The following is a 24558-nucleotide window of genomic DNA, read 5'->3' as shown; positions in this document are numbered from 1 at the left end:
AGTTCTCCTTCCTTTACTCTTAGCTCTATTCCTTCTATTATTTGTTGGCTATTATTATCCATTTCCCCAGGCGATCTGGTACTCTTATCCATACTGTTTTCCATTATACTTTTTTCTGCTATCTCCTGAGTTCTTTCTGGGGTCACATTGCCTTGAGACGTAAATTTTCTGATTGTTCCAGATTGGGAGTGTTTGGGACCACTCCCTTTGCTATTTTTACTCTTCATCTTTTCTATATATGTCCAGACCCTTTTCTTTAAGGCTTTAGGGTATATGCTATAATGGGTCTTTTTAGAGAGGTTCTAATTTCATCGATTTCCTTGATATTTCCCCCTCTCTCTTTTTTTTTTTTTCTTTTTTTCCCCCAGTCTATAATTACTTCTGCTGCTTTAATAAACTGTCCATAACACGGATTTAATATACAGTCCATCCACTCTCACTCACCCACATTCCAGCTGCCTTTCCAGGGAAGTTGTCCTTTAAGGTCTCTGTCCTCTGCTCTGGCTCTGCTCCTCTTCCCCTCGATTGAAGGAGGGGGGGGGGGGTCTCTCCGGGTCTCCTTTTTCCTCCTTCTACCTCTCTCACAGGTATCCGGAAGACAGGGTCTCCTTTCTCCCACGCTGATGTCTCTCTAACTCCACCGGAGAGCAGCCAAATCTCTCCTCTTCTCCTTTCACCGGGACGCTGAGCCGGTATCACGTGTCCTGTCAGTGAGGAAGCCGGCTTCTCCCCCTGTGTCGGAGAACCGGCCGGCTTCTCTGTCTCCCAGAGCTCCCTTTCGGGAGATCACGTGACTGTCGCGCGTCACCTGGATTCCCAGCAGTCTCGGGCGGGAGGTATCGTCCGTCCCTCAGTCGTGGATTCCTGCAGCTCTGTCCTCGAAGTTCTCTTCGGGGGGCCCCTCTCGCCCGTGAGTTTTTGCCCGGGCACCTTCGCAGCTTTACTCGGGGAACATTTGGGGAGGGAGAGTGGCTATCCTGTGGAGAGCGTTCACATCGCGCTCTCACCTGCCGCCATAGTTAGGCTCCTCCTCCAGTCCTGCCAAATGCTGTATGATTATTGTATGTGCTATCCGCTTTTTTAGTTTATAAGTGTTTTTTTAAAGATAAGCACAGGAGAACCTCCCAAATGTCCAGAATGCACTGAAAAGTGGTAAACTATTAACTATTTCAGACTGTTTCAGAGAAATACAGAGAGTAGAAGCAGAGACAGCAGTATGTGTTGAGATGCTCATTAACATTTCTTTTGTTTCCAAGGGTGGGAAAGGTGTCTGGTGGAGGGAGTCATTAAGGCCACCTGGCAGGGGGTCTTCATGAGGAATTTGAGGTGTGAATGGTCATTAACATATCTTTTGTTTCCAAGGGTGGGAGAGGTCTGAGGTGTGAATTGGTCATTACAATGTGTGACAAGCTTGGTAGGAACATCCTGTGTTTAGTGTTTTGTCCATCTGAGTACCTTGAAAACGCTTTGCATGCATTTTTCATGATGAAAAAAAGGCTCTGGACAGCATCGGGAACTGGAAGAGTTAAAAATAATTTTCATACGCAAACGCTTATAAACGCGATTTGCCGCGTTTACAAGCATTTTGTGTTTGAAATGCTGATAAAATCTACTGCTGAACGCAAGTTTTCTGCGTTAAAAAAAAAACTGTAAACTCAAATGCCTGTAAACGTCTGTGTACACGGACACATAGGAAAACATTAGGGAGAGTTCAGGGGCTGCTGAAAAAATACGCTGAACAGCTCCTAAACGTCAGTTTATCATCTGCAGTGTACATGAGCGCTAAGAGTGTAGGTCGCCTGTACGGCGCCAAAGGTCTTCCTGCCCTCTTAAGGGCTGTGGGTGTCCTCGCGTAACTGAAAATAATAGAAGAGGGTGCACCGACCTAGAGCAATACCAAAAACACCATTTATACTGAAATGTATTGTAATTGTATTGTCTCCCGTTATATATTGTAAAGTGCTGAGCAAACTGTTGGCGCCATAAATCCTGTATAATAATAATAATATAAATCCTGTATAATAATAATAATATAAATCCTGTATAATAATAATATATAAATCCTGTATAATAATATATATAAATCCTGTTTAATAATAATAATAATAATAATATATATAAATCCTGTTTAATAATTATAATAATAATAATAATATATATATATATATATCCTGTATAATAATATATATATATATATATCCTGTATAATAATAATATATATATAAATCCTGTTTAATAATAATAATAATAATAATAATAATATATATATATATATATATATATATATCCTGTATAATAATATATATATATATATATATATATCCTGTATAATAATAATAGTAATATATATATATATATATATATATATATATATATATATATATATATCCTGTATAATAATAATAATATATATAAATCCTGTTTAATAATAATAATAATAATAATAATTTTATATATATATATATATATATATCCTGTATATTAATATATATATATATATATATATATCCTGTATAATAATAATAATATATATATCCTGTATAATAATAATAATATATAAATCCTGTATAATAATTTATTAAAATATATACAAATGAGGTCATCTACTCACAAACCTGTTATATGCAGGCATATAGTAGGATGCAGATGAGACCGCTGCTAGGTCCACAGTAGCAAGCCAGCGGTATGAGAAGTCTCTGTAGCATCCTAAGGCGTCATGTACACTGCAGCTGATAAACTGACATTCAGGAGCTTTTCTGCGTTTTTTTTTTTTCAGCAGCCCCTCAACTCTCCCTAATGTTTTCCTATGTATCCATGTACACATCGTCGTTTACAGTGATTTTTTTTAACTCACCAAACTTGCGTTCACGAGTAGATTTTACCGGCGGTTCAAACGCTTGCGCACGCGGTTATAAGCGTTTGCGTTTAGAAGTGTTTTTTTTTAACTGTTCCATGTCCAGATGCTGTCCAGAGCCTTTTTTCATCATCAGAAATGCATGCAAAGCGTTTTCCATGTATTCAAATGGACCCGGCACACCAGCGCAGTCAGTTCCAGGTTTTGCGTCTAACAAAAAATGGTCGAACGTTCCGCATTATGCTCATGGTGGGATCCATAGTGAATACAACCAGAAAAGACAGGTCATCTCCACACATACTGCTCTCTCTGCTTCTGCTCTCAAAATGTCTGAAATAGTTAATTTTTGACTATTTTTCAGTGCATTCTGGGCATTTGGGAAGGTCTCCTGAGGTTATCTGCTAACCCCCCTGGTGGTATTCTCGAGTGTAGCTCGGGGTTAACTTTCAGTACCAGAAGTGGTAACCCTGAGCTACAATCGGGAATACCCTGCGGCGCTCCTCTAGCAATCCCCGCAGCACTTACCTTGTCCTGTGCTCCCGCGATGTCCCCCCTGCAGTGTCCCCGGCCATCTCCTCCGGCCGATGCCGGCATCCGTCTTCCGTTCCCTGCGAGCGTCGAGACGTACGGGGGACAGAACCGGTGGGAAATTCAAAAATGTCAAAATTGTACATTCACTAAATACACTAAAATCACATAGTATAACATTCCTGTATCAAACCATTTCACATACATTTTGTCCTGAGTGCTTTGTCCGGCGCCCTGCCTGCATTTTTACTGTTCTTTCTGCCTGAAAACTGAGAAACGTCCATGGCGTCCAAAAAGCGTCCCTTTGGGTCAAAAACGGTTTTCGACCAGCTAGAGAACAGCGATAGTAAATCAGAACCACTTGCAGAATTGAGTGATAATGATTCGTGGGGAAATTCCTCATCAGACACTGAAAACGATTCTGCGACTTTGCTCAGTGATGTGCGAACTTGGCGCTCTATTTCAAATTTCAGTGTTTTTGGTTTGATTACATTATTGAAATAAATTTATTAATATTATTTTTTGTGATTATTATATTATAATTTATGATTCGTGTTTCAAGTTTTATCCTACCCGGGATGTTTACTAGACTCTTGGTCGGAGAGATTTCAGTGAGTTATTCCTAAGAATTGCAGGCCTACAATAAAAAAAAAAACAACAAATTTCCATTGAAAATAATGTACCTCTTTGAGCACAGAAATATGGACATAATCAGACCGCTAGGGGGGCTACAAATGCTTCTAAACGCAAACGCACATACACACGGTATGCAAACGCAGCTAAACTGACGTTTTTTAACCTACGTTTTCCAGCAGTCAGTTTCCATCGTTCAGGAGAGTTTCCAAACGTCCCGTGTACATGAGTCCTAAGTACAGTTTCGAGGGACGGACCCTCTTCTTCAGACAGTGAAGCACGGCTCCATAGACACACACACAGCTCTGTAGTGAGCATGTGTGTCCCCATTGCAAGTGGCTTCCTATTGGGGGGGGGGGGGGCATGGAGAAGAGGAGGAGCCAAGATCACCAGTGGGGGAGCCCAGAGGAGGAGATTTGGGGACACTCTGAGCGATGGTGAGTATAATATGTTTATTAGATGAATTTTAATTAAAAAAAAAAAAAATTCCTTTAGTAACTTCTTATAAAATTAAAAAGGAAAAAAAGGCAGCATATTCATTACTGTACATAGAACCAACTACTCTACATAAAACAAAAATAAATAAAGTGGATTTATGTGTGCTTGAAGTGTCCTTCGCCATGTTTAACTAGTCCTTGAAGGGGAAAGCAAACCGTGCCGCGTAACATTCACATTGTACGAAGCAGAAATGGCCAAAGCTGTACTCCACTGGCGATTTCTGAGGACGATGGATAAAACACAACGTAAAGAGTCCGCAAGCATTAATGCTGCAGAAAACTTGGCTGGGAGGTGAAACTAGCTGTGTCAGTGAGCCCCTGTCAAAGCTGATTATGAAAGGAATAATAATGTGTATAAAAGACAAATACCGATTCCGGTCAGATTGAACAACTCAAATGCTGCAATAGTGTTCCTAAGATTCCAGGAAAAGGGAGTGTGGAAGAGATTAGATGTTCAATTCGACACATCATAGAAATCACACAAGGGCAGTTTTAGGATTGGTTAGGCGTTAGTAGATTGACACACAATAGTGCAACTATAAATGATTTGTTCTTGTAACCAGGGGCTCATTTACCACAAGGCAAACAAGGCATTTGCCTAGGGCAGCATTTTTCAGGGGGGCAGTGCCATCCCCCGAAAGAAGGGATGGAAAAACGGACACGCGCAGCATGGGGACCAGGTGGGATCTGAGAGGGGCTGCTTGATGGTGTATGCAGAGCCTGACTCTTGTTCCCAGAGATCCAGAGCTGTGAAGGTGAGTGTCTTCTCTCTCACCGGGGTAGGGGCAGATTGCCAGTGTATGGGGGGGGGGCGGTGGTAGTGGAAGGCTCTCTCGGGTGGGGGAGGGGCTGGGGTGTTGTTGGTCAGTGTCAGGCTCTCTTCGTGGGGGAGGGGGGTGGCGGTCAGTGTCATGGTTTCTCCATGGGGGTGGGGGAGCCAATTTTTGTCTTGCCTACGGCAGCACGGAACCTAAATAAATCCCTGCCTGTAACGTAAACGTTATGGAGCCGTTCTGATCCTTAGCCGTTATATTCGTGGTTGTAAACCCCAGATATGAAAAGTGAACAAAGCATATCCCTCTATAGTGTGTATTTGTCTCAATTAAGAGCATTAAGTGTCATTTCTGTCAGCTGCTTTCTTCCTCTGCCATCAGCCAGTTTTCCTGACACAAGAAAAAAATGGTGACAGGAGAGAAAGCTCCAGCAGATTGACAGCTTTAGCTCCTGTGTGCTGTATGAAAAGGGTGTGTCCCTTCACTCCAATCAGCTCTCAGAGCTCTCCTCACTGAGCTCTGCAGAGTGTAAGTTCAGCTCTCTTCCCCCTTTTTTATGAACTGATGAGCTGAAAAATTCAGCACTTTGAATGCATGTAAAGAATAGAAGACTGCAAGTAAACCAGGTACAACTTGTGAAGGAGGGGAGCCGCTAACATTGTCGGGACTTGCAGTTAATTTATTCATAGAACTCTGGGCGGAGCCCCGCACGGCCATGCTAGTTTCAAATCTGACAGTACAGGGAACTTCTGTCCACCCTAAAAATGGGCGGAACATGTAACATGTTCCCAAAGGTGCACTTATTCGTTAAAGAGCATGCACGGTGCCAGGTCCCAGGACTGGACCGGACTAAAAATAGGTAAGTATATATTTTTTGAACAGGTTAGTCAGCATAGGTGTAAAGGGAGGGAACAATTTTAACCGCCCTATAGCAGAAATACTGCTACAGGACAGCAGGGCTGCTCAAAATCACGTACATGTGTGTGTATGTGTGTGTATATGTGTGTGTGTGTGTGTATATGTGTGTGTGTGTGTATGTGTATGTATATGTATGTATATATATGTGTGTATGTATATATATGTGTGTGTGTGTGTGTGTGTGTGTGTGTGTGTGTATGTATATATGTGTGTATGTATATATATATGTGTGTGTGTATGTGTATATATGTGTATGTATATATGTGTGTGTGTGTGTGTATGTATATGTGTGTGTGTATGTATGTGTGTATGTGTATGTGTGTATGTATATGTGTGTGTGTGTGTGTGTGTGTGTGTGTATATGTGTGTGTGTGTGTGTATGTATATGTGTGTGTGTATGTATATGTGTGTGTGTATGTATGTGTGTGTGTGTGTATGTGTGTGTGTGTGTGTGTGTGTATGTATATGTGTGTGTGTATATATGTGTGTGTATGTATATGTGTGTGTGTGTGTGTATGTATATGTGTGTGTGTTTGATTTTGCATTTCCAGGTAGGGGCGCGTGCGCCCTACTCACGCCGCCATTGGCGGCCTCAGCTGTGGATCACCGGGTCCTGGCAGGCGATACCCCGTCGGCACCCTGCGATTACCGAGTATCACTGATGGGGGAGAGACCTGTATGTAAACGATACAGATCTCTCCCCTATCAGCTCCTGCACATTGCTTTGTATTACTCTGCATAACAGAGCAGCACAAAGCTGGCACAGTGAAAGGCACACAGTAAAACACACAGTTAACCCTTTGGTTGCCCCTTCCTACCCAGTGCCATTAGTACAGTGTCAGTGCTTTTTATTCGCACTGATCATTATATTAGTGTCACTGGGGATGTCAGTGACCGTCAGCTCCCCCCAGTGTCAGAATGCCCGCCGCAGTCCCGCTACAAGTCGCTGATAGCCACCAATACTAGTATAAAGAGAAAAAAAAATCCTCCATTTGGAGATGCTATAACTTTCACGGAAACCAATAAATTTACATGTATTAGGATTTTTTTTTATATCAAAGACATTTTGACCTAAATTTATGACAAAATTTGTGTTTAAAAAAAAAAAATTACTGGACATGTTTAAGAAGTCAAAAATATTTTTTTCTCAAAATTGTCGGTCTTTTTTTGTTTATAGTGCAAAAACTAAAAACCGCATAGGCGTACCATCGAAAGAGAGCTCCATTTGTGGGGGAAAAAAAGGACATACATTTCATTTGGGTGCAGTGTTGCATGACCACGCAATTGTCAGTTACGCAGCGCTGCATTGCAAAAAATGGCCTGGTCAGGAAAGGGGGTAAATCATCTGGAGTGGTTAAGACTAGTTCGGTTTAGACTGGATTTCTACTTTAATTTGAAGCATCCAGGTGGGATCTAAAGCTGCAGAATGCAGTACAAGCGGATCTCGTTTTTGTATCCTCTTATAGATTCATTTAGTTAGCATTTTTTTTTGCATGAAAGCGAACTATAAGCTAAAATTCCCCTCCTAAGGGTTAATGTAAAGGCTGCTCTAAATGGGTAGGGCAGGCCCTCCAGGTAGTGTGATCTGCCTGGTATGCTGACTCACAAATCTTTGACACTAATCCTAGAAGGAATGATGTACTGCAGATAGCGGTGAGTTGGAGAGCGGTGAGCTGTGAGTTGGAGAGCGGTGAGCTGTGAGTTGGAGAGCGGTGAGCTGTGAGTTGGAGAGCGGTGGGCTGTGAGTTGGAGAGCGGTGGGCTGTGAGTTGGAGAGCGGTGGGCTGTGAGTTGGAGAGCGGTGGGCTGTGGGGCTGTGAGTTGGAGAGCGGTGGGCTGTGAGTTGGAGAGCGGTGGGCTGTGAGGCGGAGAGCGGTGGGCTGTGAGGCGGAGAGCGGTGGGCTGTGAGGCGGAGAGCGGTGGGCTGTGAGGCGGAGAGCGGTGGGCTGTGAGGCGGAGAGCGGTGGGCTGGTGAGCGGTGGTCTGTGAGGCGGAGAGCGGTGGGCTGGTGAGCGGTGATCTGTGAGGCGGAGAGCGGTGGGCTGGTGAGCGGTGGTCTGTGAGGCGGAGAGCGGTGGGCTGTGAGGCGGAGAGCGGTGGGCTGTGAGGCGGAGAGCGGTGGGCTGTGAGGCGGAGAGCGGTGGGCTGTGAGGCGGAGAGCGGTGGGCTGTGAGGCGGAGAGCGGTGGGCTGGTGAGCGGTGGTCTGTGAGGCGGAGAGCGGTGGGCTGGTGAGCGGTGGTCTGTGAGGCGGAGAGCGGTGGTCTGTGAGGCGGAGAGCGGTGGTCTGTGAGGCGGAGAGCAGTGGTCTGTGAGGCGGAGAGCGGTGGGCTGGTGAGCGGTGGTCTGTGAGGCGGAGAGCGGTGGTCTGGTCAGGCGGAGAGCGGTGGTCTGGTCAGGCGGAGAGCGGTGGTCTGGTCAGGCGGAGAGCGGTGGTCTGGTCAGGCGGAGAGCGGTGGTCTGGTCAGGCGGAGAGCGGTGGTCTGGTCAGGCGGAGAGCGGTGGTCTGGTCAGGCGGAGAGCGGTGGTCTGTCAGTTCTGCCACAAGGCTTTCCACAATACATGGCATGTAAACATTGACCGTCTGTATCACCGTCTCTCTACTCTTGTGGTTTTCCCGCAGACCTCTCCTTGTCTTTATTTGCAGCCCGGAGTTATCTGGCAGTGACCCTGCGCTTGTAACTAGACACACCGTCTCTCAGAGAACCTAATACTCGATACCTTTTATGAGGTCACGTAGAACCTGGGATCCATATTGATTACTTGGGCAGGGTTCCTGAAGTGGCTGCCATTTTTTAACCTCAGGAATTGAATTTTCCTTTACTCTTCCTGCTTTTGCTGCCCAGTGCAGTATCGGCTGATCAGCAAAATGGAAATTTAAAGTGAAATTCCGTTTATAGTTTACGTAAAACAAGAATGCAGGACATAAAATGGAGCTTTAGTTTCCACTTTTATTCCAGTCTAATTTTAGAGATGGCTTGTTCAAATGAATGATATAGAAGGTTCAATATTTTAGAAGGGAGGGGTGACAGTCATGTTGTATTTCAAAGAAAATACATAAAGTTATTGTAAATCTCAGAACAAAGCATACCACTCTATAGTGTGTACTTGTCTCATTCCAGAGCACTAAGTGTCATTTTTGTCCGCTGCCTCCTTCCTCTATCTGCATGAGTCAATTCTGACAAGCTTTCCTGACACCAAGAGAAAAAAGGTGACAGGGGAGGAAGCTCCAGCCTACAGCCTGTGATTGACATAAAAAACAATGTTTACTGCATTAGAGCCTTGCTTCCACTCTAAGAAGAGCTGCCTCAGTGTTACTGCTCCCATCCATCCATCCCTGATATCTATCTGGCACCTTTATCCTACAGCTACAGAGGTTGGGCTCTAACATGCGCGCCCTATATAAAATACATAGCCTGTGATTGACAGCCTCAGCTCTGTTCTTCCAATCAGCTCTCTGAGCTCTCCTCACTAAGCTCTGAAGATCATAATTTCAGCTCTCTGCCCCCTTTTTTCTGAAAGCTCAGACATTCCTTATAAATTCTGGACTTTGCTTGTAACTTTGCATCAAAGTAGCACTACATGAACAGAACTGTCACACCTATTAGCCAAAAAATAATAAAAACCAAAACTCATCAAAAATGCCAAAAATGCATCATCCGCAACCTGCATAGATGTGAGCCTAGCCTTAGGCTGCTTTCACATTGATCCATTTTTCTTCCCCTTTTTGTGTTTAAATAAAAAAAAAAACCACACAGAATAAAAACATGACCATTTATTCTTATGGAACTCCACACTGATCCATTGCGGGTCCTGCTTGCTGCATTTTTCTTTTTTTTTTTCTTTTTTGTTGAGTCACATGTCCTGCAAAAGCACCTATGCGTACAGATCCATGTGAAAGTAGCCTTATGCAGGCCATAGACGGGTCGTTTATAGGCCAATTTTCCGTCTGCACGAAAACTCAGCCGATTTTCACGCCGTTATTGGGGCCAGCCCGTCGGCCGTTTTTCACGGATCTGCAGATTTATTTTTATCGGTCATGCTGGAACATTGGTGGCAGCATCGGCAACGGGGCTGACATGTTCTAATACAGGTGAAACTCGAAAAATTAGAATATGGTGCAAAAGTTCATTTATTTCAGTGCAGCAACTTAAAAGGTGAAACTAATATATGAGATAGACTCATTACATGCAAAGCAAGATAGTTCAAGCCGTGATTTGTCATCATTGTGATGATTATGGCTTACAGCCCATGAAAACCCCAAATCCACAATCTCAGAAAATGAGAATATTGTGAAAAGGTGGAATATTCTCGGCTCAAAGTGTCCCACTCTAATCCGCTAATGAAGCCATAACACCTGCAAAGGGTTCCTGAGCCTTTAAATGGTCTCTCAGTCTGGTTCAGTAGGAATCATAATCATGTGAAAGACTGCTGACCTGACAGTTGTGCAGAAAACCATCATTGACACCCTCCATAAGGAGGGAAAGCCTCAAAAGATAATTGCAAAAGAAGTTGGATGTTCCCAAAGTGCTGTATCAAAGCACATTAATAGAAAGTTATGTGGAAGGGAAAAGTGTGGAAGAAAAAGGTGCACAAGCAGCAGGGATGACCGCAGCCTGGAGAGGATTGTCAGGAAAAGGCCATTCAAAAGTGTTGGGGACTTTCACAAGGAGTGGACTGAGGCTGGAGTCAGTGCATCAAGAGCCACCGCACACTGACGGATCCCGGACATGGGCTTCAAATGCCATATTCATCACAATGATGACAAATCACGGCTTGAACTATCTTGCTTTGCATGTAATGAGTCTATCTCATATATTCGTTTTACCTTTTAAGTTGCTGCACTGAAATAAATGAACGTTTGCACCATATTCTAATTTTTCAAGTTTCACCTGTATAAGACATCTGCTTTCCTGTAGCTGTGCAGAACCCTTGGCCAGTATCTCACCAAAGTTAATTGTTATTGCAGCAAACGTAAAGTGACTCCACCTCTGCAATAGAAATGAAAACAAAGGCGTGTCTATGTATGCGTTCTACTAACATTCTAACTTCTTCTGTTCTGCAGGTCTCTCATTCTGTGGCAAAACTCATCCTAGTTCACTTTCATTGGCAAGTCTCAGAAATTATAGAACGGTAAGTATCTCTTCCTCTTCAACAACATTGGAATCACTCTGCTCTTATCCATTGCAATTCATGTACACGATGACCCTGCAGGCTAGCGCCATCTGAAATTTAATCATCGCTTTTACCAGGTGCAGCTACATCGATTTTCATGAATTCTATTCCTTTTTAAAGTAGATTAAGGGAGAAGCTTCTTCCTGATGTCAACACCCGATGGTACACTGCTGAGCTTCTGTAATATTATAATACCTTCAAAATAAATTGGCTGCCTTACCACAATGCTTGGTATTGCAATGCAGCAGTCAGGTCTTTTTTTTTTTTTTCCCCTCAGAGAATAGGTTCTGGAACCCCCTCCTTGTCTCTTCCTCTCTACTCACCTCTGAGCACCATCCCTTGGTTCCCCCCCCCCCCCTCCCAGTATCTCTCCTTTTAGAGAATACAGAGCCAAATATTTTGTGGCACTAAGTAATTTGTGTAGAATTTGTTAATAATAACAAGAAAAGCAGTTAAATCCACCACAGCCAGCCGCCATAGACCCCCACAGCAACAGTAGATTCCCCTAGCAACAATGGACCCCTGTACCAAAATAACAGCCCAGCAACAGTAGACCCCCAGCAGCAACATCAGATTTCCCAGCAGCCGGCGTGAGTAGACTCCCCGGCCGCGGGCGTGTGTAGACTCCCCGGCCGCGGGCGTGTGTAGACTCCCCGGGCCGCGGGCGTGTGTAGACTCCCCGGGCCGCGGGCGTGTGTAGACTCCCCGGGCCGCGGGCGTGTGTAGACTCCCCGGGCCGCGGGCGTGTGTAGACTCCCCGGGCCGCGGGCGTGTGTAGACTCCCCGGGCCGCGGGCGTGTGTAGACTCCCCGGCCGCCGGCGTGAATAAAACCCCCTCCTTCAATAGTAGATCTCTTCCACCAACAGTTGACCTCCAGCAACCATAGTTCCCCACCAGCAACAATAGACTGACATGCAAAAATAAATCCCCTCCAGTAACAATAGATCTCCCAGCAGCAAGCATCAATAAACCTTCCAACACACCCCAGCACCCCTTGCTATGAAATTAATTCAGTGCTGGAAGTGCCAGAACTGCGTTCCCCCTCGGTCCAGCTGAAAAAAGCCCTGGCAGCAGTACAGGTAAATGGTGTTAAAGATTAACCCGCCAACCCCACACAAATGAGCGGCCTCAGCGGACTTCGCTTTTTTGCGAACCTGTCTTTCTGCTGGGAGCACGCCGCGCGGCACACTCCTAGCACAAAGACTGGGGTGTCACTGAGAGCCCCGAGTCCCGTTCTAACAATCGAATCGGGTTACCTGATCACTGTGATAGCCTCTGATTGGCTATCACAGTGATCAGTCACTGTGAAGCCTGCCCCCCTTTTTTTCTCTCCGAATGGAGTAGTGAGATACATTGTATCATTATATTATACATTGTATCTTTATATTATACATTGTAGCTCTCTGTCCTTTCAGAGAGAAGAATAAAAAGTGTGTGTAGAAATAAATAAAAATAATACAAAAATGGCTAGAACAAGGTTTGATCTAGGTCAGTGTCAGGCAGGGGCGGAATGACCATTTGGAAACTCGGGCACTGCCCGAGGGCCCGGGGTCAGTAGGGGGCCCCATGAGATGCCCCTGGTACCTTTTCATAGGTTTTTTTGAGTTTGGGCAATGACACGGGCCCCATGATCCCCTATGGCCCGGGGGCCCCATGAGTTGTCAGTCCGCCCCTGGTGCCAGGGTTATTGTTTGAGTCAAAGGTCAGGGTCAGGTTTGTTTTTTTTTTGTTTTTTTAAATTGGTGTCCATGGCAGGATTAAAAAAAAAAAAAAAAAAAAGCAAATTGCGCACTATTATTTCTGAGCTGTACTACGGGTACAAACAACTACTAACATACACACGTGGTATCGCTGCGATCGACAGGAGCAGGAAAAATTATTTTGGGTTGTTCTTTGGTGGTAGGTTATGGCAGTAGCAGTAAATATACAGCTACATTTTAAAAAGTGTTTTTGTTTTTTGTTTTTTTCATTATTTTGGGACCGTTTTCCTTTAGTAATAATAATAAAAAAAAAAAATCAGGAGATATCCATTGCCATTTACCACCAAATGAAAGCCCAATTTGTCCTAAAAAAAAAACACGGTATAATCTACCTGGATGCATAAAGTAGTTGTGATGATATGTACGGTTTTACTAACACAGGTCAAAGTTGCAAAATTGTGCTTAGGCATTAAGATTTGTTTTTACCCTCCGGCACAAAGGGGTTAAAGATCCTTTTCTAACCTCTTCCACAGCACTTTGACCATTGGTTAGATTTTGCCTATTGTCACCATGGTATTTATTGCAAGAAGAAGTGTTCTGTAGTCCAGGCAGGGCTGAAAACACTGCTTGGGATTTCAGAGCAGCAAATGCATTGTGTTGTCAGCAGGGTGGATTTGATGTAAATCACTAGTCAGTAAGGCTTGATGTAAATCCTAGTTTTCTACATAAAGACTAATTCTTGCTGGTATAACTTTAATATACAAGTAGATGAAGATTTTTAGAATAACAACTTTTCATATTAGTTTTTTTATCCCCAGTTTAATAGGTTAATCATTCATATTTGGACAACTTTTCTGTTGTACTTAGGAAGGAGAAAAATAATCATTCCCTTAATAATAACAATTTAAATAGATTTATTCATCTGAAACAATAACATTCCAGCATATGTGATTTGCTTAAACATCCATGTTTGGTAACTAATTTGGCTAAACAAAATATATATATTGTAAGAAACGTAGACTGTCAGCCCCTCCCCCTCACACTTAGTTTCACTTTCTTCTTGTGCAGATCTATTCCACTCCAAACAATCAGAAAAATATTGTTTCTATTCTATTCACTGAACTTCTTGAAACTTAGCAGTGAAGGGGTTGATTCTGTATTCATAGGTTTGTAGAAGTTAGGATGAAGGTCTTTTTCTTAACTCTGTTCATGTTATAACATTTTTGCTGTGAAGAGGCATGTGATCTCCGCTGAGTCAAATTCAGTTTTGAGAACTGCAAAAGTAAACCGATCATCTGTGATAATATCTTGTAGGCAGAGAAACTGCCCAATAATCTTACAAACACCTCTGGAAGAGCGTGACATTGTGAATGGATTCATGGGATTTATTTACCAAAAAAATTAAACATATACAGCCTTATTCTACATAATTAAAAAACAAATCTTTATTTCATGATGGAATAACCTTTGGATGGTAATATATTTTCCTAAAAAAGCATTTTATTTAAAAAAATCTGATTTAAATAAAAAAAATCCGATTTAAATAAAGAAAATCCGATTTTTTTTTTTTTTTTTTTTTTTTTTTTTTTTTTAAAAAATCATTGATTTTTATCTACCCTGGTTGTCAGCTCCAAACCATTTTCTTTACTCACAATGTTATTAAAAAAGACAGATCTTGGGGAGATGTTCACGCATTGCAGAAGACGTACATTGTATACTTGTCAATGACTCCATTGTTTTTTTTTTCTTCATTGTAGGCATAAAATGAATTCTGCGCAGTTGTTGGTTGATGCCAGGGTTCAGCCATCATCGTCTAAACATGTGAGTGCTCTGTGCACACATCTTGGTGTCTCATGTTTTCTGCAGCGAGCCCGGCTGTTGCTTCAGCTGCAGGTTCACCACGGGTGGCCTTTAGCTTTATTGTGAATTCATTTTGATGGAATGTAGGGCGTGTTTCACAGCTGGATGTATAGGCAGATACACTTCAGAGTTATACTAAATACTTAACCCCCGGTTCACATCTATGCGGCCATGCAGGCCGCGTTTTGCACGGGCACGAGAGCCCATTCATGTGAATGGACTCCCATGCCCATGACACACAGGGAAAAGAAGTCCCTGCACTTATTTGGAAACCGCAGCTGTACTGGGGACCCATTGGAAGAGCTGGAAGCCCCGAAATGCCCCATGCTGGGCACTGAGGTCCTTTAAAGCCATACCAAGCATTCACCCTAGGTTCACATCTATGTGGCCGTGCGGGTCGCGTTTTGCTTGGGCACCAGAGCGCATTCCTTTGAATGGACTCCCGTGCCCTGTGACACGCAGGGAAGAAGTCCCTGCACTTCTGTGGAAAACACAGCTGAGGTTCCCAGTACGGTTGCATTTTCCAGTGCGGGCGGCATGCCATTAGAACTAATGGCACCCGCCCGCAGGTCCGCATTTCTCTGTGCAGGGAGTGCGGCCACGCAGATTTTCGTGCGGATCCGCAGCGGCACCACTCGCACAGATGTGAACCTAGGATAAAGGTTTATTTGGTAAAACTGGAGAGTGCAAAATCTTGGTGAAGCATAGAAACCAATCAGCTTCCAGGTTTTATTGTCAAAGCTTAATTCAACAAGCTGAAGTTAGAAGCTGATTGGCTGCAATGCACAGCTGCACCAGATTCTGAGCGATCCAGTTTTTTTTAGTAAATTTCAGTAAAAATGAAAAGGTGAACTAGCACTCTAGACCTTCCCCTCCGTACCCCCCATTCCCAAACCCCCCACCTCCAGTCCCCACTGTACTTCCATGGGTGATCTGTCTCACACAGCCAGTGTAGCTGTCCAGGGATTTTAATTCCCTGCTCTTCATTCCCTTCTTGTTGTGGGGCTTCCGTTATAGATTTGAGTGATTCCGATTTGTCAAAGCGGTCAGCACTGACACTTGACTGCTTTGACCATTCAAAGTCCCTCTGATCCATCCTGGAAGCTCCATCAAAAGTAGAGGAGGAAGAAGTGATTATGTCTAATGCAGGCCATAGACGGTTCGAAAACCGGGGTTTTTTCGTCCTATAAACAAAACATCGGTCGTTCGTTAAACCAGCGTAACCACCAATTATTACGAAAATCGTCCGTCATAAAAATCATGACAGGAAATTGTCATTTTTGACCTTTCAGACCCTCAAGGCTCATATTTTTTTGTAAAAACGGTTGTATGATTGACCATCATTGACACGAAAAACGGTAATTTTCCATGAATTTTCAAACATGACCGATAATCCAAAAGTGGAAAAAAACGCGAAAACCGGCCGACGAATTAACCCAATAACAGTGCAAAAATCGACTGATTAATCTTTCGCATGAAAAATTGGCCGATTTTCGAAACGTCTGGCCGGCATTAATCCCTGGACTGCTATACCGGCTGCATGCGCACTGACAGATCAGCACCCATGGAGGTAAGTACAGAGGGGACTTGGGGAGGTTGGGAGCGGTGTACGGTGTTCATCTTTTCATTTTTGTTCTTCTGAAAAGCTCAGCTAAGCCTTTAATATACAGAAAACCTGAGCAGCTATTAGTGTGTAGTATCACAAGACAGAATCTCACACACTTTGCTGCGCTGTGAAGCATTCATTGCTTTTCAGTTACGGAAGTATCTTACCTGATCTGCTTATACATACAAAGAAAGATGGTTTTCTGTATATATTCGGGGTTAGACAAAAAATGGAAACCCTACATGATTTGCAGGTGTGACAGTGACGACACGTTTTGCGTTGAAAGTAGAAGTGATGTAACATTCTTTTGCTTCCGCTGTGTGATGAGACAACTGCTGCAAAAGTGACTGCAGAGCTCAATCTCAATCCTGTGAAGAGTAAGTTCCGTGAAGACTGAGATTGAGCTCTGCAGTCACTTTTGCAGTAGTTGTTTTCTTATTCCGGTTCGGGAGATGGATCAACATGCACTCTCTGCTGCCTGACCCTCTGGATCTACTGACTGTTTGGACATGGTCTGCTTATGCGGATTTTCATGGTATGTTCTGTTTGTATTGCACTTACTCATCCACCTAGTTAACATTTAAAGAGAAAGTGTGGTGGGAACACCATACAGGATACAATTTAGCTCTTATGGTCCAGACAAAAAAAATGTGTTTGGTCAGGTAAATTTGCAATATTGTATATATTGATATTGCTTAGTCTTCCATCCAGACAGTGGATGGCACTGTAGCCTTTTTCACATGTGATGAATAGGGGAGATTTACTTCAATATTTGGTGCAGTTCTGCATAGAAACCAATCGGCTTCTAGATTTTATTGCCAAAGTTTAATTGAACGAGCTGAAGATAGAAGCTGATTGGCTACCATGCACAGCTGTACCAGATTCTGAGTGCTCCATTTGTAGTAAATCTCCACCATAGTGTCGACTTCGAGACAAATCCGATAGTTTATAAAGCTTACTGAGCCATCAGAGCAGTGACTCCTCCCTTATTTGATAGTTTAGTTTGAGGTTTCGTTCAGAGAAACAGTCTTAAAGCAGTGGTCCCTGGATGCGGCCATTGGAGCACAATGTCTCCTACTAATGCAAGGAACTATTCTTCATACACACCTCAGTGATGAAGCATAATTCCATCTGTTGTCAGCAACCATGGGGCGCTCTACCTCCCACTGACGCCAGCGACAGGGCGCTCTACCTCCCACTGACACCAATGATGGGGGCGCACTACCTCCCACTGACACCAATGATGGGGGCGCTCTACCTCCCACTGACGCCAGCGACAGGGCGCTCTACCTCCCACTGACACCAATGATGGGGGCGCACTACCTCCCACTGACACCAATGATGGGGGCGCACTACCTCCCACTGACACCAATGATGGGGGCGCTCTACCTCCCACTGACGCCAGCGACGGGGCGCTCTACCTCCCACTGACGCCAGCGACGGGGCGCTGTTCCTCCCGTTGACGCCGACGACGGGGGCGCTGTTCCTCCCGTTGACGACGGGGGCGCTGTTCCTCCCGTTGACGACGGGGGCGCTGTTCCTCCCGTTGACGACGGGGGCGCTGTTCCTCCCGTTGACGACGGGGGCGCTGTTCCTCCCGTTGACGATGGGGGCGCTGTTCCTCCCGTTGACGACGGGGGCGCTGTTCCTCCCGTTGACGACGGGGGCGCTGTTCCTCCCGTTGACGACGGGGGCGCTGTTCCTCCCGTTGACGACGGGGGCGCTGTTCCTCCCGTTGACGCCGACGACGGGGGCGCTGTTCCTCCCGTTGACGCCGACGACGGGGGCGCTGTTCCTCCCGTTGACGCCGACGACGGGGGCGCTGTTCCTCCCGTTGACGCCGACGACGGGGGCGCTGTTCCTCCCGTTGACGCCGGGGGCGCTGTTCCTCCCGCCGACGCCGGGGGCGCTGTTCCTCCCGCCGACGCCGGGGGCGCTGTTCCTCCCGCCGACGCCGGGGGCGCTGTTCCTCCCGCCGACGCCGGGGGCGCTGTTCCTCCCGCCGACGCCGGGGGCGCTGTTCCTCCCGCCGACGCCGGGGGCGCTGTTCCTCCCGCCGACGCCGGGGGCGCTGTTCCTCCCGCCGACGCCGGGGGCGCTGTTCCGCCGACGCCGGGGGCGCTGCTCCTCCCGCCGCGCCGACGCCGGGGGCGCTGTTCCTCCCGCCGCGCCGACGCCGGGGGCGCTGTTCCTCCGGCGCCGCCGACGGGGGCGCTGTTCCTCCGGCGCCGCCGACGGGGGCGCTGTTCCTCCGGCGCCGCCGACGGGGGCGCTGTTCCTCCCGCCGGCGCCGCCGACGGGGGCGCTGTTCCTCCCGCTGACACAGTGCTGGCTCCCCATAGTAAGTATGAAGGACAGTAAACTGGCCCCTTGTTTGGGGACCTGCTGAGGGGGGTGTGCTGCAGAAATATAATATATTTATAAAAGATAAATAAATGAACACTTTAATATCTATTAAGGCACTAGTGTTGTCTACAGATGTATCCGTGCTTTATATTTTGAATAAAACGTTACATTGATACCCTGAAGGACCTCTTATCTTGTCCGGTGTATATAAAAATATATATTCGTAATAAAACGGTCTCAAAACCGCTGTGGTGTCCTAGATTGCGATGTGTAATGGTGAAATGCTAAGACTGCAGTGCTGAGAGAGTTCTGTGTTCCCAGGTAATGGCACATTCCTCCCATCACTGCGCGGTGTGCATGCAGTTTGTCCGGAAGGAGAACCTGCTGTCCTTGGCCTGTCAGCATCCATTCTGCCGCAGCTGTTGGGAGCAGCACTGCACAGTTCTGGTGAAGGACGGGGCCGGTGTGGGTAAGTACACTAATCTTTAACCCCTCGCCTACTGGCCACTTTTACTCCCTTCCTGCCCAGGCCAATTTTCAGCTTTCAGTGATGTCGCACTTTGACAATTGCGTGGGTATGCAACACTGTACCCATATGAAATTTTTATCATTTGTTTCACGCAAATAGAGCTTTCTTTTGGTGGTATTTAATCCCCATTGGGTGTTTTGTTTTTTTTTTTTTTTTTTTTTTTTTTTTTTTTTTTTTTACCAAACAAAGAAAAAGACTAAATTTTGAAGGGAAAAAAATATTTTGGTTGTAAAATTTTGCATGCAGGTAATTTTTTTCCTTCACTGATGTTAGTTGATGAGGCAGCACTGATAGGGGGCACTGATAGTTGGCACTGATAGTTGGCACTGATGGGCAGCAATGATGGGCACTGATGGGCAGCAATGATGGGCACTGATGGGCAGCAATGATGGGCACTGATGGGCGGCAATGATGGGCACTGATGGGCAGCTATGATGGGCACTGATGGGCGGCTATGATGGGCACTGATGGGCGGCACTGACAGACACATATGGGCACTTTTAGGGCTGAACTGATAATCCGTGCCCTGATTATTAGTGTAGATGTCTCCTTTCACACTTGACGGTTATCGGCAGTACTTTCCTCATGCTGTGACAGCGCGAGGAAAGTACTGCCGATAACCAGCAAGTATGTTTACATTGTGATCAGCTGATTGGACACAACTGAACACGTGTTAAAAGGCCGATGTGCTTGGCCCTTTACCATGTCATGTGATCAGCTGTGTCAAAGCAGTTACAGAGAGCGCTGGGTGCGCCCGGCTTGGGGCGCAGTTCTGGGAGGACATCGTATGACGCCCTCCCAGAACTGAACGATCGCACTGTAGCTGTCATTTGGCTATAGCGGTCAACAAGTGGTTAAAGCATAACTAAAGACAAAACAGTGTGAAGAAGAATTAGAACCCCTATCAATTTTTATTGCTGTCTGTGCCCCTGTTAGGGAGATTCAGCCTCTCTATTTATCCGGTTTTCCATATTTATTGACAGTGAAAGAAAATCTCAAATTCTGGGTTTTCCCCAGAAAAGTAATTGAGGGCAAATCTTCCTATAGGGATACTAGTTCTGGTGACCCGGGGAGGGGGGTCCCTAAGAAATTCCGTTAAGTTGCAGGGATTTCCTCTCACTTCCTGTTTGGCTATAGACAGGAAGTGAAGAGAAATCTCCACAATAGACCAAAGATGGCAAAAAAAAAAAAATCTAACGGGTTATAATGATTCCCTATCCAAAATGAAAATAACGTTTTGCCTAGAGTTCTACTTTAAGCTGGTTGGGTGGTTTTGTCAGCTTTTAGTTTCCTAATTGTTTTTTCTGCTTGTTTGCTCCTAGGGATTTCCTGCATGGCCCAAGACTGCTTGCTCCGAACGCCAGAAGATTTTGTGTTTCCTTTACTGCCTAATGAGGAGCTAAAAGACAAATATAAGCGTTATCTCTTCAGGGACTATGTGGAGGTATCCCCCCCCCCCCCCCCCCCCATCTCTCGCCTTCTCCCAATAGCTTTTGCTTTTATGTGCGTTTTCTACTTCATAGATTCAACACTAAGCACTCATTTTTCTTTCTCCCACAGAGCCACTACCAGTTACAGCTTTGCCCCGGTGCAGACTGTCCTATGGTCATACAGGTTCAGGAGCCAAAGGCTCGGCGAGTGCAGTGCAACAGGTGCAGCGAGGTCTTCTGGTAAGTGGCAGTATCCCAGCACAGGTCAATCTCTAAGGGCTCATGTACACTGCAGCTGATAAACTCACGCGTTTTTTCTCAGCAGCCCCTGAACTCTCCCTAATGTTTTCCTATGTGTCCATGTACACAGACGTTTACAGGCATTTGAGTTTACAGTCGTTTTTTTGAACGCAGAAAACTTGCGTTCAGCAGTTGATTTTATCAACGTTTCAAACTCAAAACGCTTGTAAACGCGGCAAATCGCGTTTATAAGCGTTTACATCTGAAAATTTTTTTTTCTACTCTTCCAGTTCCTGATGCTGTCCAGAGCCTTTTTTCATCATGAAAAATGCATGCAAAGCATTTTCAAGGTACTCAGATGGACAAAACACTGAACACAGGATGTTCCCACCAAGCTTGTCACACATTGTAATGACCAATTCACACCTCAGACCTCTCCCACCCTTGGAAACAAAAGATATGTTAATTACCATTCATACCTCAAATTCCTCATGAAGACCCCCTGCCAGGTGGCCTTAATGACTCCCTCCACCAGACACCTTTCCCACCCTTGGAAACAAAAGAAATGTTAATGAGCAACTCACACCTAAGCTAATCTCAACACATACTGCTGTCTCTGCTTCTACTCTCTGTATTTCTCTGAAACAGTCTGAAATAGTTAACAATTTACCACTTTTCAGTGCATTCTGGGCGTTTGGGAAGGTCTCCTGTAGTTATTTTTAAAACAACGCTTCTAAACGTAAACGCGGTATGCAGACGCGGCTAAACAGACGGTTTTTAACCTACGTTTTCCTGCAGTCAGTTTCCATCGTTCACAAGTGTCCCGTGTACATGGGGCCTAATACAGTCTTCTGTATTCTAATTTAGCATTTGATCGGTCTTCATTTTTTTACCCACACAAATGATGCTTATTGAACTACCGATTAGTACCGATTGCTCCATATTGACTCTAGTGGTCTCTGTAACTCTGTAGTTTCAAAAGAGAAACTGTCTGTGTCAAGTGTAGTAATAGACCGGATTCCCCCTTATATGGTTTAGGACAGATTAGAATAAGATTGGTTAAAGCGGAGCTCCACCCAAAAGGGGAAGTTCCGGTTTAAGGACTGGTCCCCCGCTCGCTGTTAAGGATTGGCACTTTTGGGGGGTGAGCAGGTACCCGAAATTGACAGATACACGCTCCCTTTTCTGCTGCGAAAGCCGCGGCTATTGGAAGCGAAAGTTGTCTTCCCCCCCCCCCCCCCTTCACTCCCTGTAGTCTTCTGGGACATGTGAAAGGTCCCAGAAGACTACGGGGCCATTCACAAAGCGCAGCACTTGTCGCGCATGCGCAGTGAGCAACCGGCTGTGAAGCCACAAGCTGCCGTAGCCGGGTGCCCACAGTGAAGATGCCGGCGCCGAGAACACTGGGCGGACGGTGAAACGGGCTGTGGGGAGGACACCGTGGGATCGAGGGACAGGTAAGTGTCCATTTTTTTAAAAGTCAGCAGCTACAGTTTTTGTAACCACTTGTCCTCCAGAAGATTCACAACCAGGGCATTTTTTTTTTCTATTCAGTACTGCACTACTTTAACTGGCAATTGCTTGGTCATGCAACACTGTACTCAAATGAAATTTATATAATTTTTTTTTTCAAAAAGATCTTTCTTTTGATGGTAATTGATCACCACCAAGTTTTTTATTTATTATATAAATGAAAAAAGACTAAACATTTTGATAAACTAATTTCTGCTTTCCGTTTTGAAACCAATCCAATAAAAAGTTAAATTTTTTTCATAAATGTAGGCCAATATGTATTGTGCTACATGTCTTTTGGTAAAGAAAATCCCAAATATTGTAAATTAATTGGTTTGTATGAAAGTTATAGCATCTATAAACTATGAAATATATGCTGGAATGTATGCAGCTATAGACGCTATACTTGTAATGACAGTATTGAGCGACTTATGATAGTGTGGTGGGTAATCTGGTACTAACGGACACTGGCTGGGAGGAACACTTCCTGACACTGATGTTGCTAATGACACTAATACACAGTGGTCAGATATAATAGTGTACACTGTACTAATGATACTGGGATAAACTGTGTGCCCAAACAAGTGCCCCTTGAGGGTTAGGGACTGATGTGAATGTACAAAATATATGTATATATATGTATGTATGTATGTGTATATATGTATGTATGTGTATATATATGTATGTATTTATATATATATATGTGTGTGTGTGTGTGTGTAAAATATGAAATAAATAATAAGTGTAATATGTGCTGCTTTTTATTCACAGATCTGGCTTCTTCTTTTTTTTTTTTTCTCCCTGATTTTTTTTTTCTCCCGGTTTTTTTTTTTTCTCCCTGTTTTTTTTTTTTTTTTCTCCCTGTTTTTTTTTTTTTTTTCTCCCTGTTTTTTTTTTTTTTTTCTCCCTGATTTTTTTTTTCTCCCGGTTTTTTTTTTTTCTCCCTGTTTTTTTTTTTTTTTTCTCCCTGTTTTTTTTTTTTTTTTCTCCCTGTTTTTTTTTTTTCTCCGTTTTTTTCTCCCGTTTTTTTTTCTCCTGTTTTTTTTTCTCCCTTTTTTTTCCCTCCCTTTTTTTTTAAGGAGTAGGAACAGCCAGAATGCTGTTCTGTGTACAGAGTCCTCTGTGTATGTTCTGTGATTGGCCACAGCCAATCAGCTGGTATACAACCAAAATCATTGGCTGTAACTGGCTAACTTGTGCTGTATCCAATCACAGCACAGATCGGCAGGGGTTGCGCACAGGACCGCGATGCTGAGGTGCCTGCACTTGCCACCCACTCACAGTAGATTTACTGTGAGTGGGTCAGGAAGTGGTTAACAGACATCAATGTTTTATTCATGTCATAAATTTTTTATTTTTTTTTTCCCCCAATAGCTTTATTGACTTTTCTAGATTATAAATTGGCCATTATAGTGGCTACAGCAGAGTGGTTTCTTCATGCAGAGCGGTGCTTGCTGTGCTTGGAGGATTTGTGTAGGTCAATCCTAGTTTTACATATTGGTGTCATTCCCAGACTTGCTGACCTGCCGTGCCTGTTCAGCAGTAAAAGTGCCAAGTCCATGTGACCTGTCTGAGAGCGGAACACAAACACGCTGCATATTTTTCCTTGGCTCTAACCCCAAAAAATAGGATCCCTTCTCCCAAAAAAGTCAATTTTTAGCTTTTCTATTTTAACAGAATCAGGCCTTTACAGAGCGGACCTCCAGTTTGCTTCTTCCCGCAGCAGCACATAAACAGTCATATCACAAGCCCAACTTAACTTGCTGTACCACTGTAAGTGACACCATCATCTGGTCTGTTAAATTTCGTTTTTTTCTTCGCCACAGCTATGTTAGACTAATTCTTGAAGGATCTTTAAAGTGACACTAAGACCGGCCATACATGGGTCGCAATTCGCTTGAAGGATCTTTAGTGACACTAAGGCCGGCCATACATGGGTCGCAGTTCGCTTGAAGGATC

At 44.6% G+C, this 24558-nt stretch overlaps 1 protein-coding gene across 1 annotated transcript in view; it reads left to right on the top strand.

Annotated features, from left to right (window-relative positions):
- Nucleotides 1–24558, top strand: part of ARIH2 (ariadne RBR E3 ubiquitin protein ligase 2) — an 87043-nt gene that overhangs the window by 37707 nt on the left and 24778 nt on the right. Inside the window, exons 3-7 of the mRNA XM_089656617.1 lie at nucleotides 11266–11333; nucleotides 14834–14897; nucleotides 19210–19357; nucleotides 20740–20861; nucleotides 20978–21087. Of these exons, the coding sequence (XP_089512743.1) occupies nucleotides 11266–11333; nucleotides 14834–14897; nucleotides 19210–19357; nucleotides 20740–20861; nucleotides 20978–21087 (512 nt within the window). The remainder of the gene's footprint in view (nucleotides 1–11265; nucleotides 11334–14833; nucleotides 14898–19209; nucleotides 19358–20739; nucleotides 20862–20977; nucleotides 21088–24558) is intronic.

Source organism: Staurois parvus, unplaced genomic scaffold, assembly GCF_062004578.1.
Source record: "Staurois parvus isolate SC_StPar_1 unplaced genomic scaffold, SC_StPar_1.0 ptg000920l, whole genome shotgun sequence".
Classification (NCBI taxonomy): domain Eukaryota; kingdom Metazoa; phylum Chordata; class Amphibia; order Anura; family Ranidae; genus Staurois; species Staurois parvus.
The sequence above is the reverse complement of the archived record's forward strand: the minus strand, read 5'-3'. Positions and strand labels throughout refer to the sequence as shown.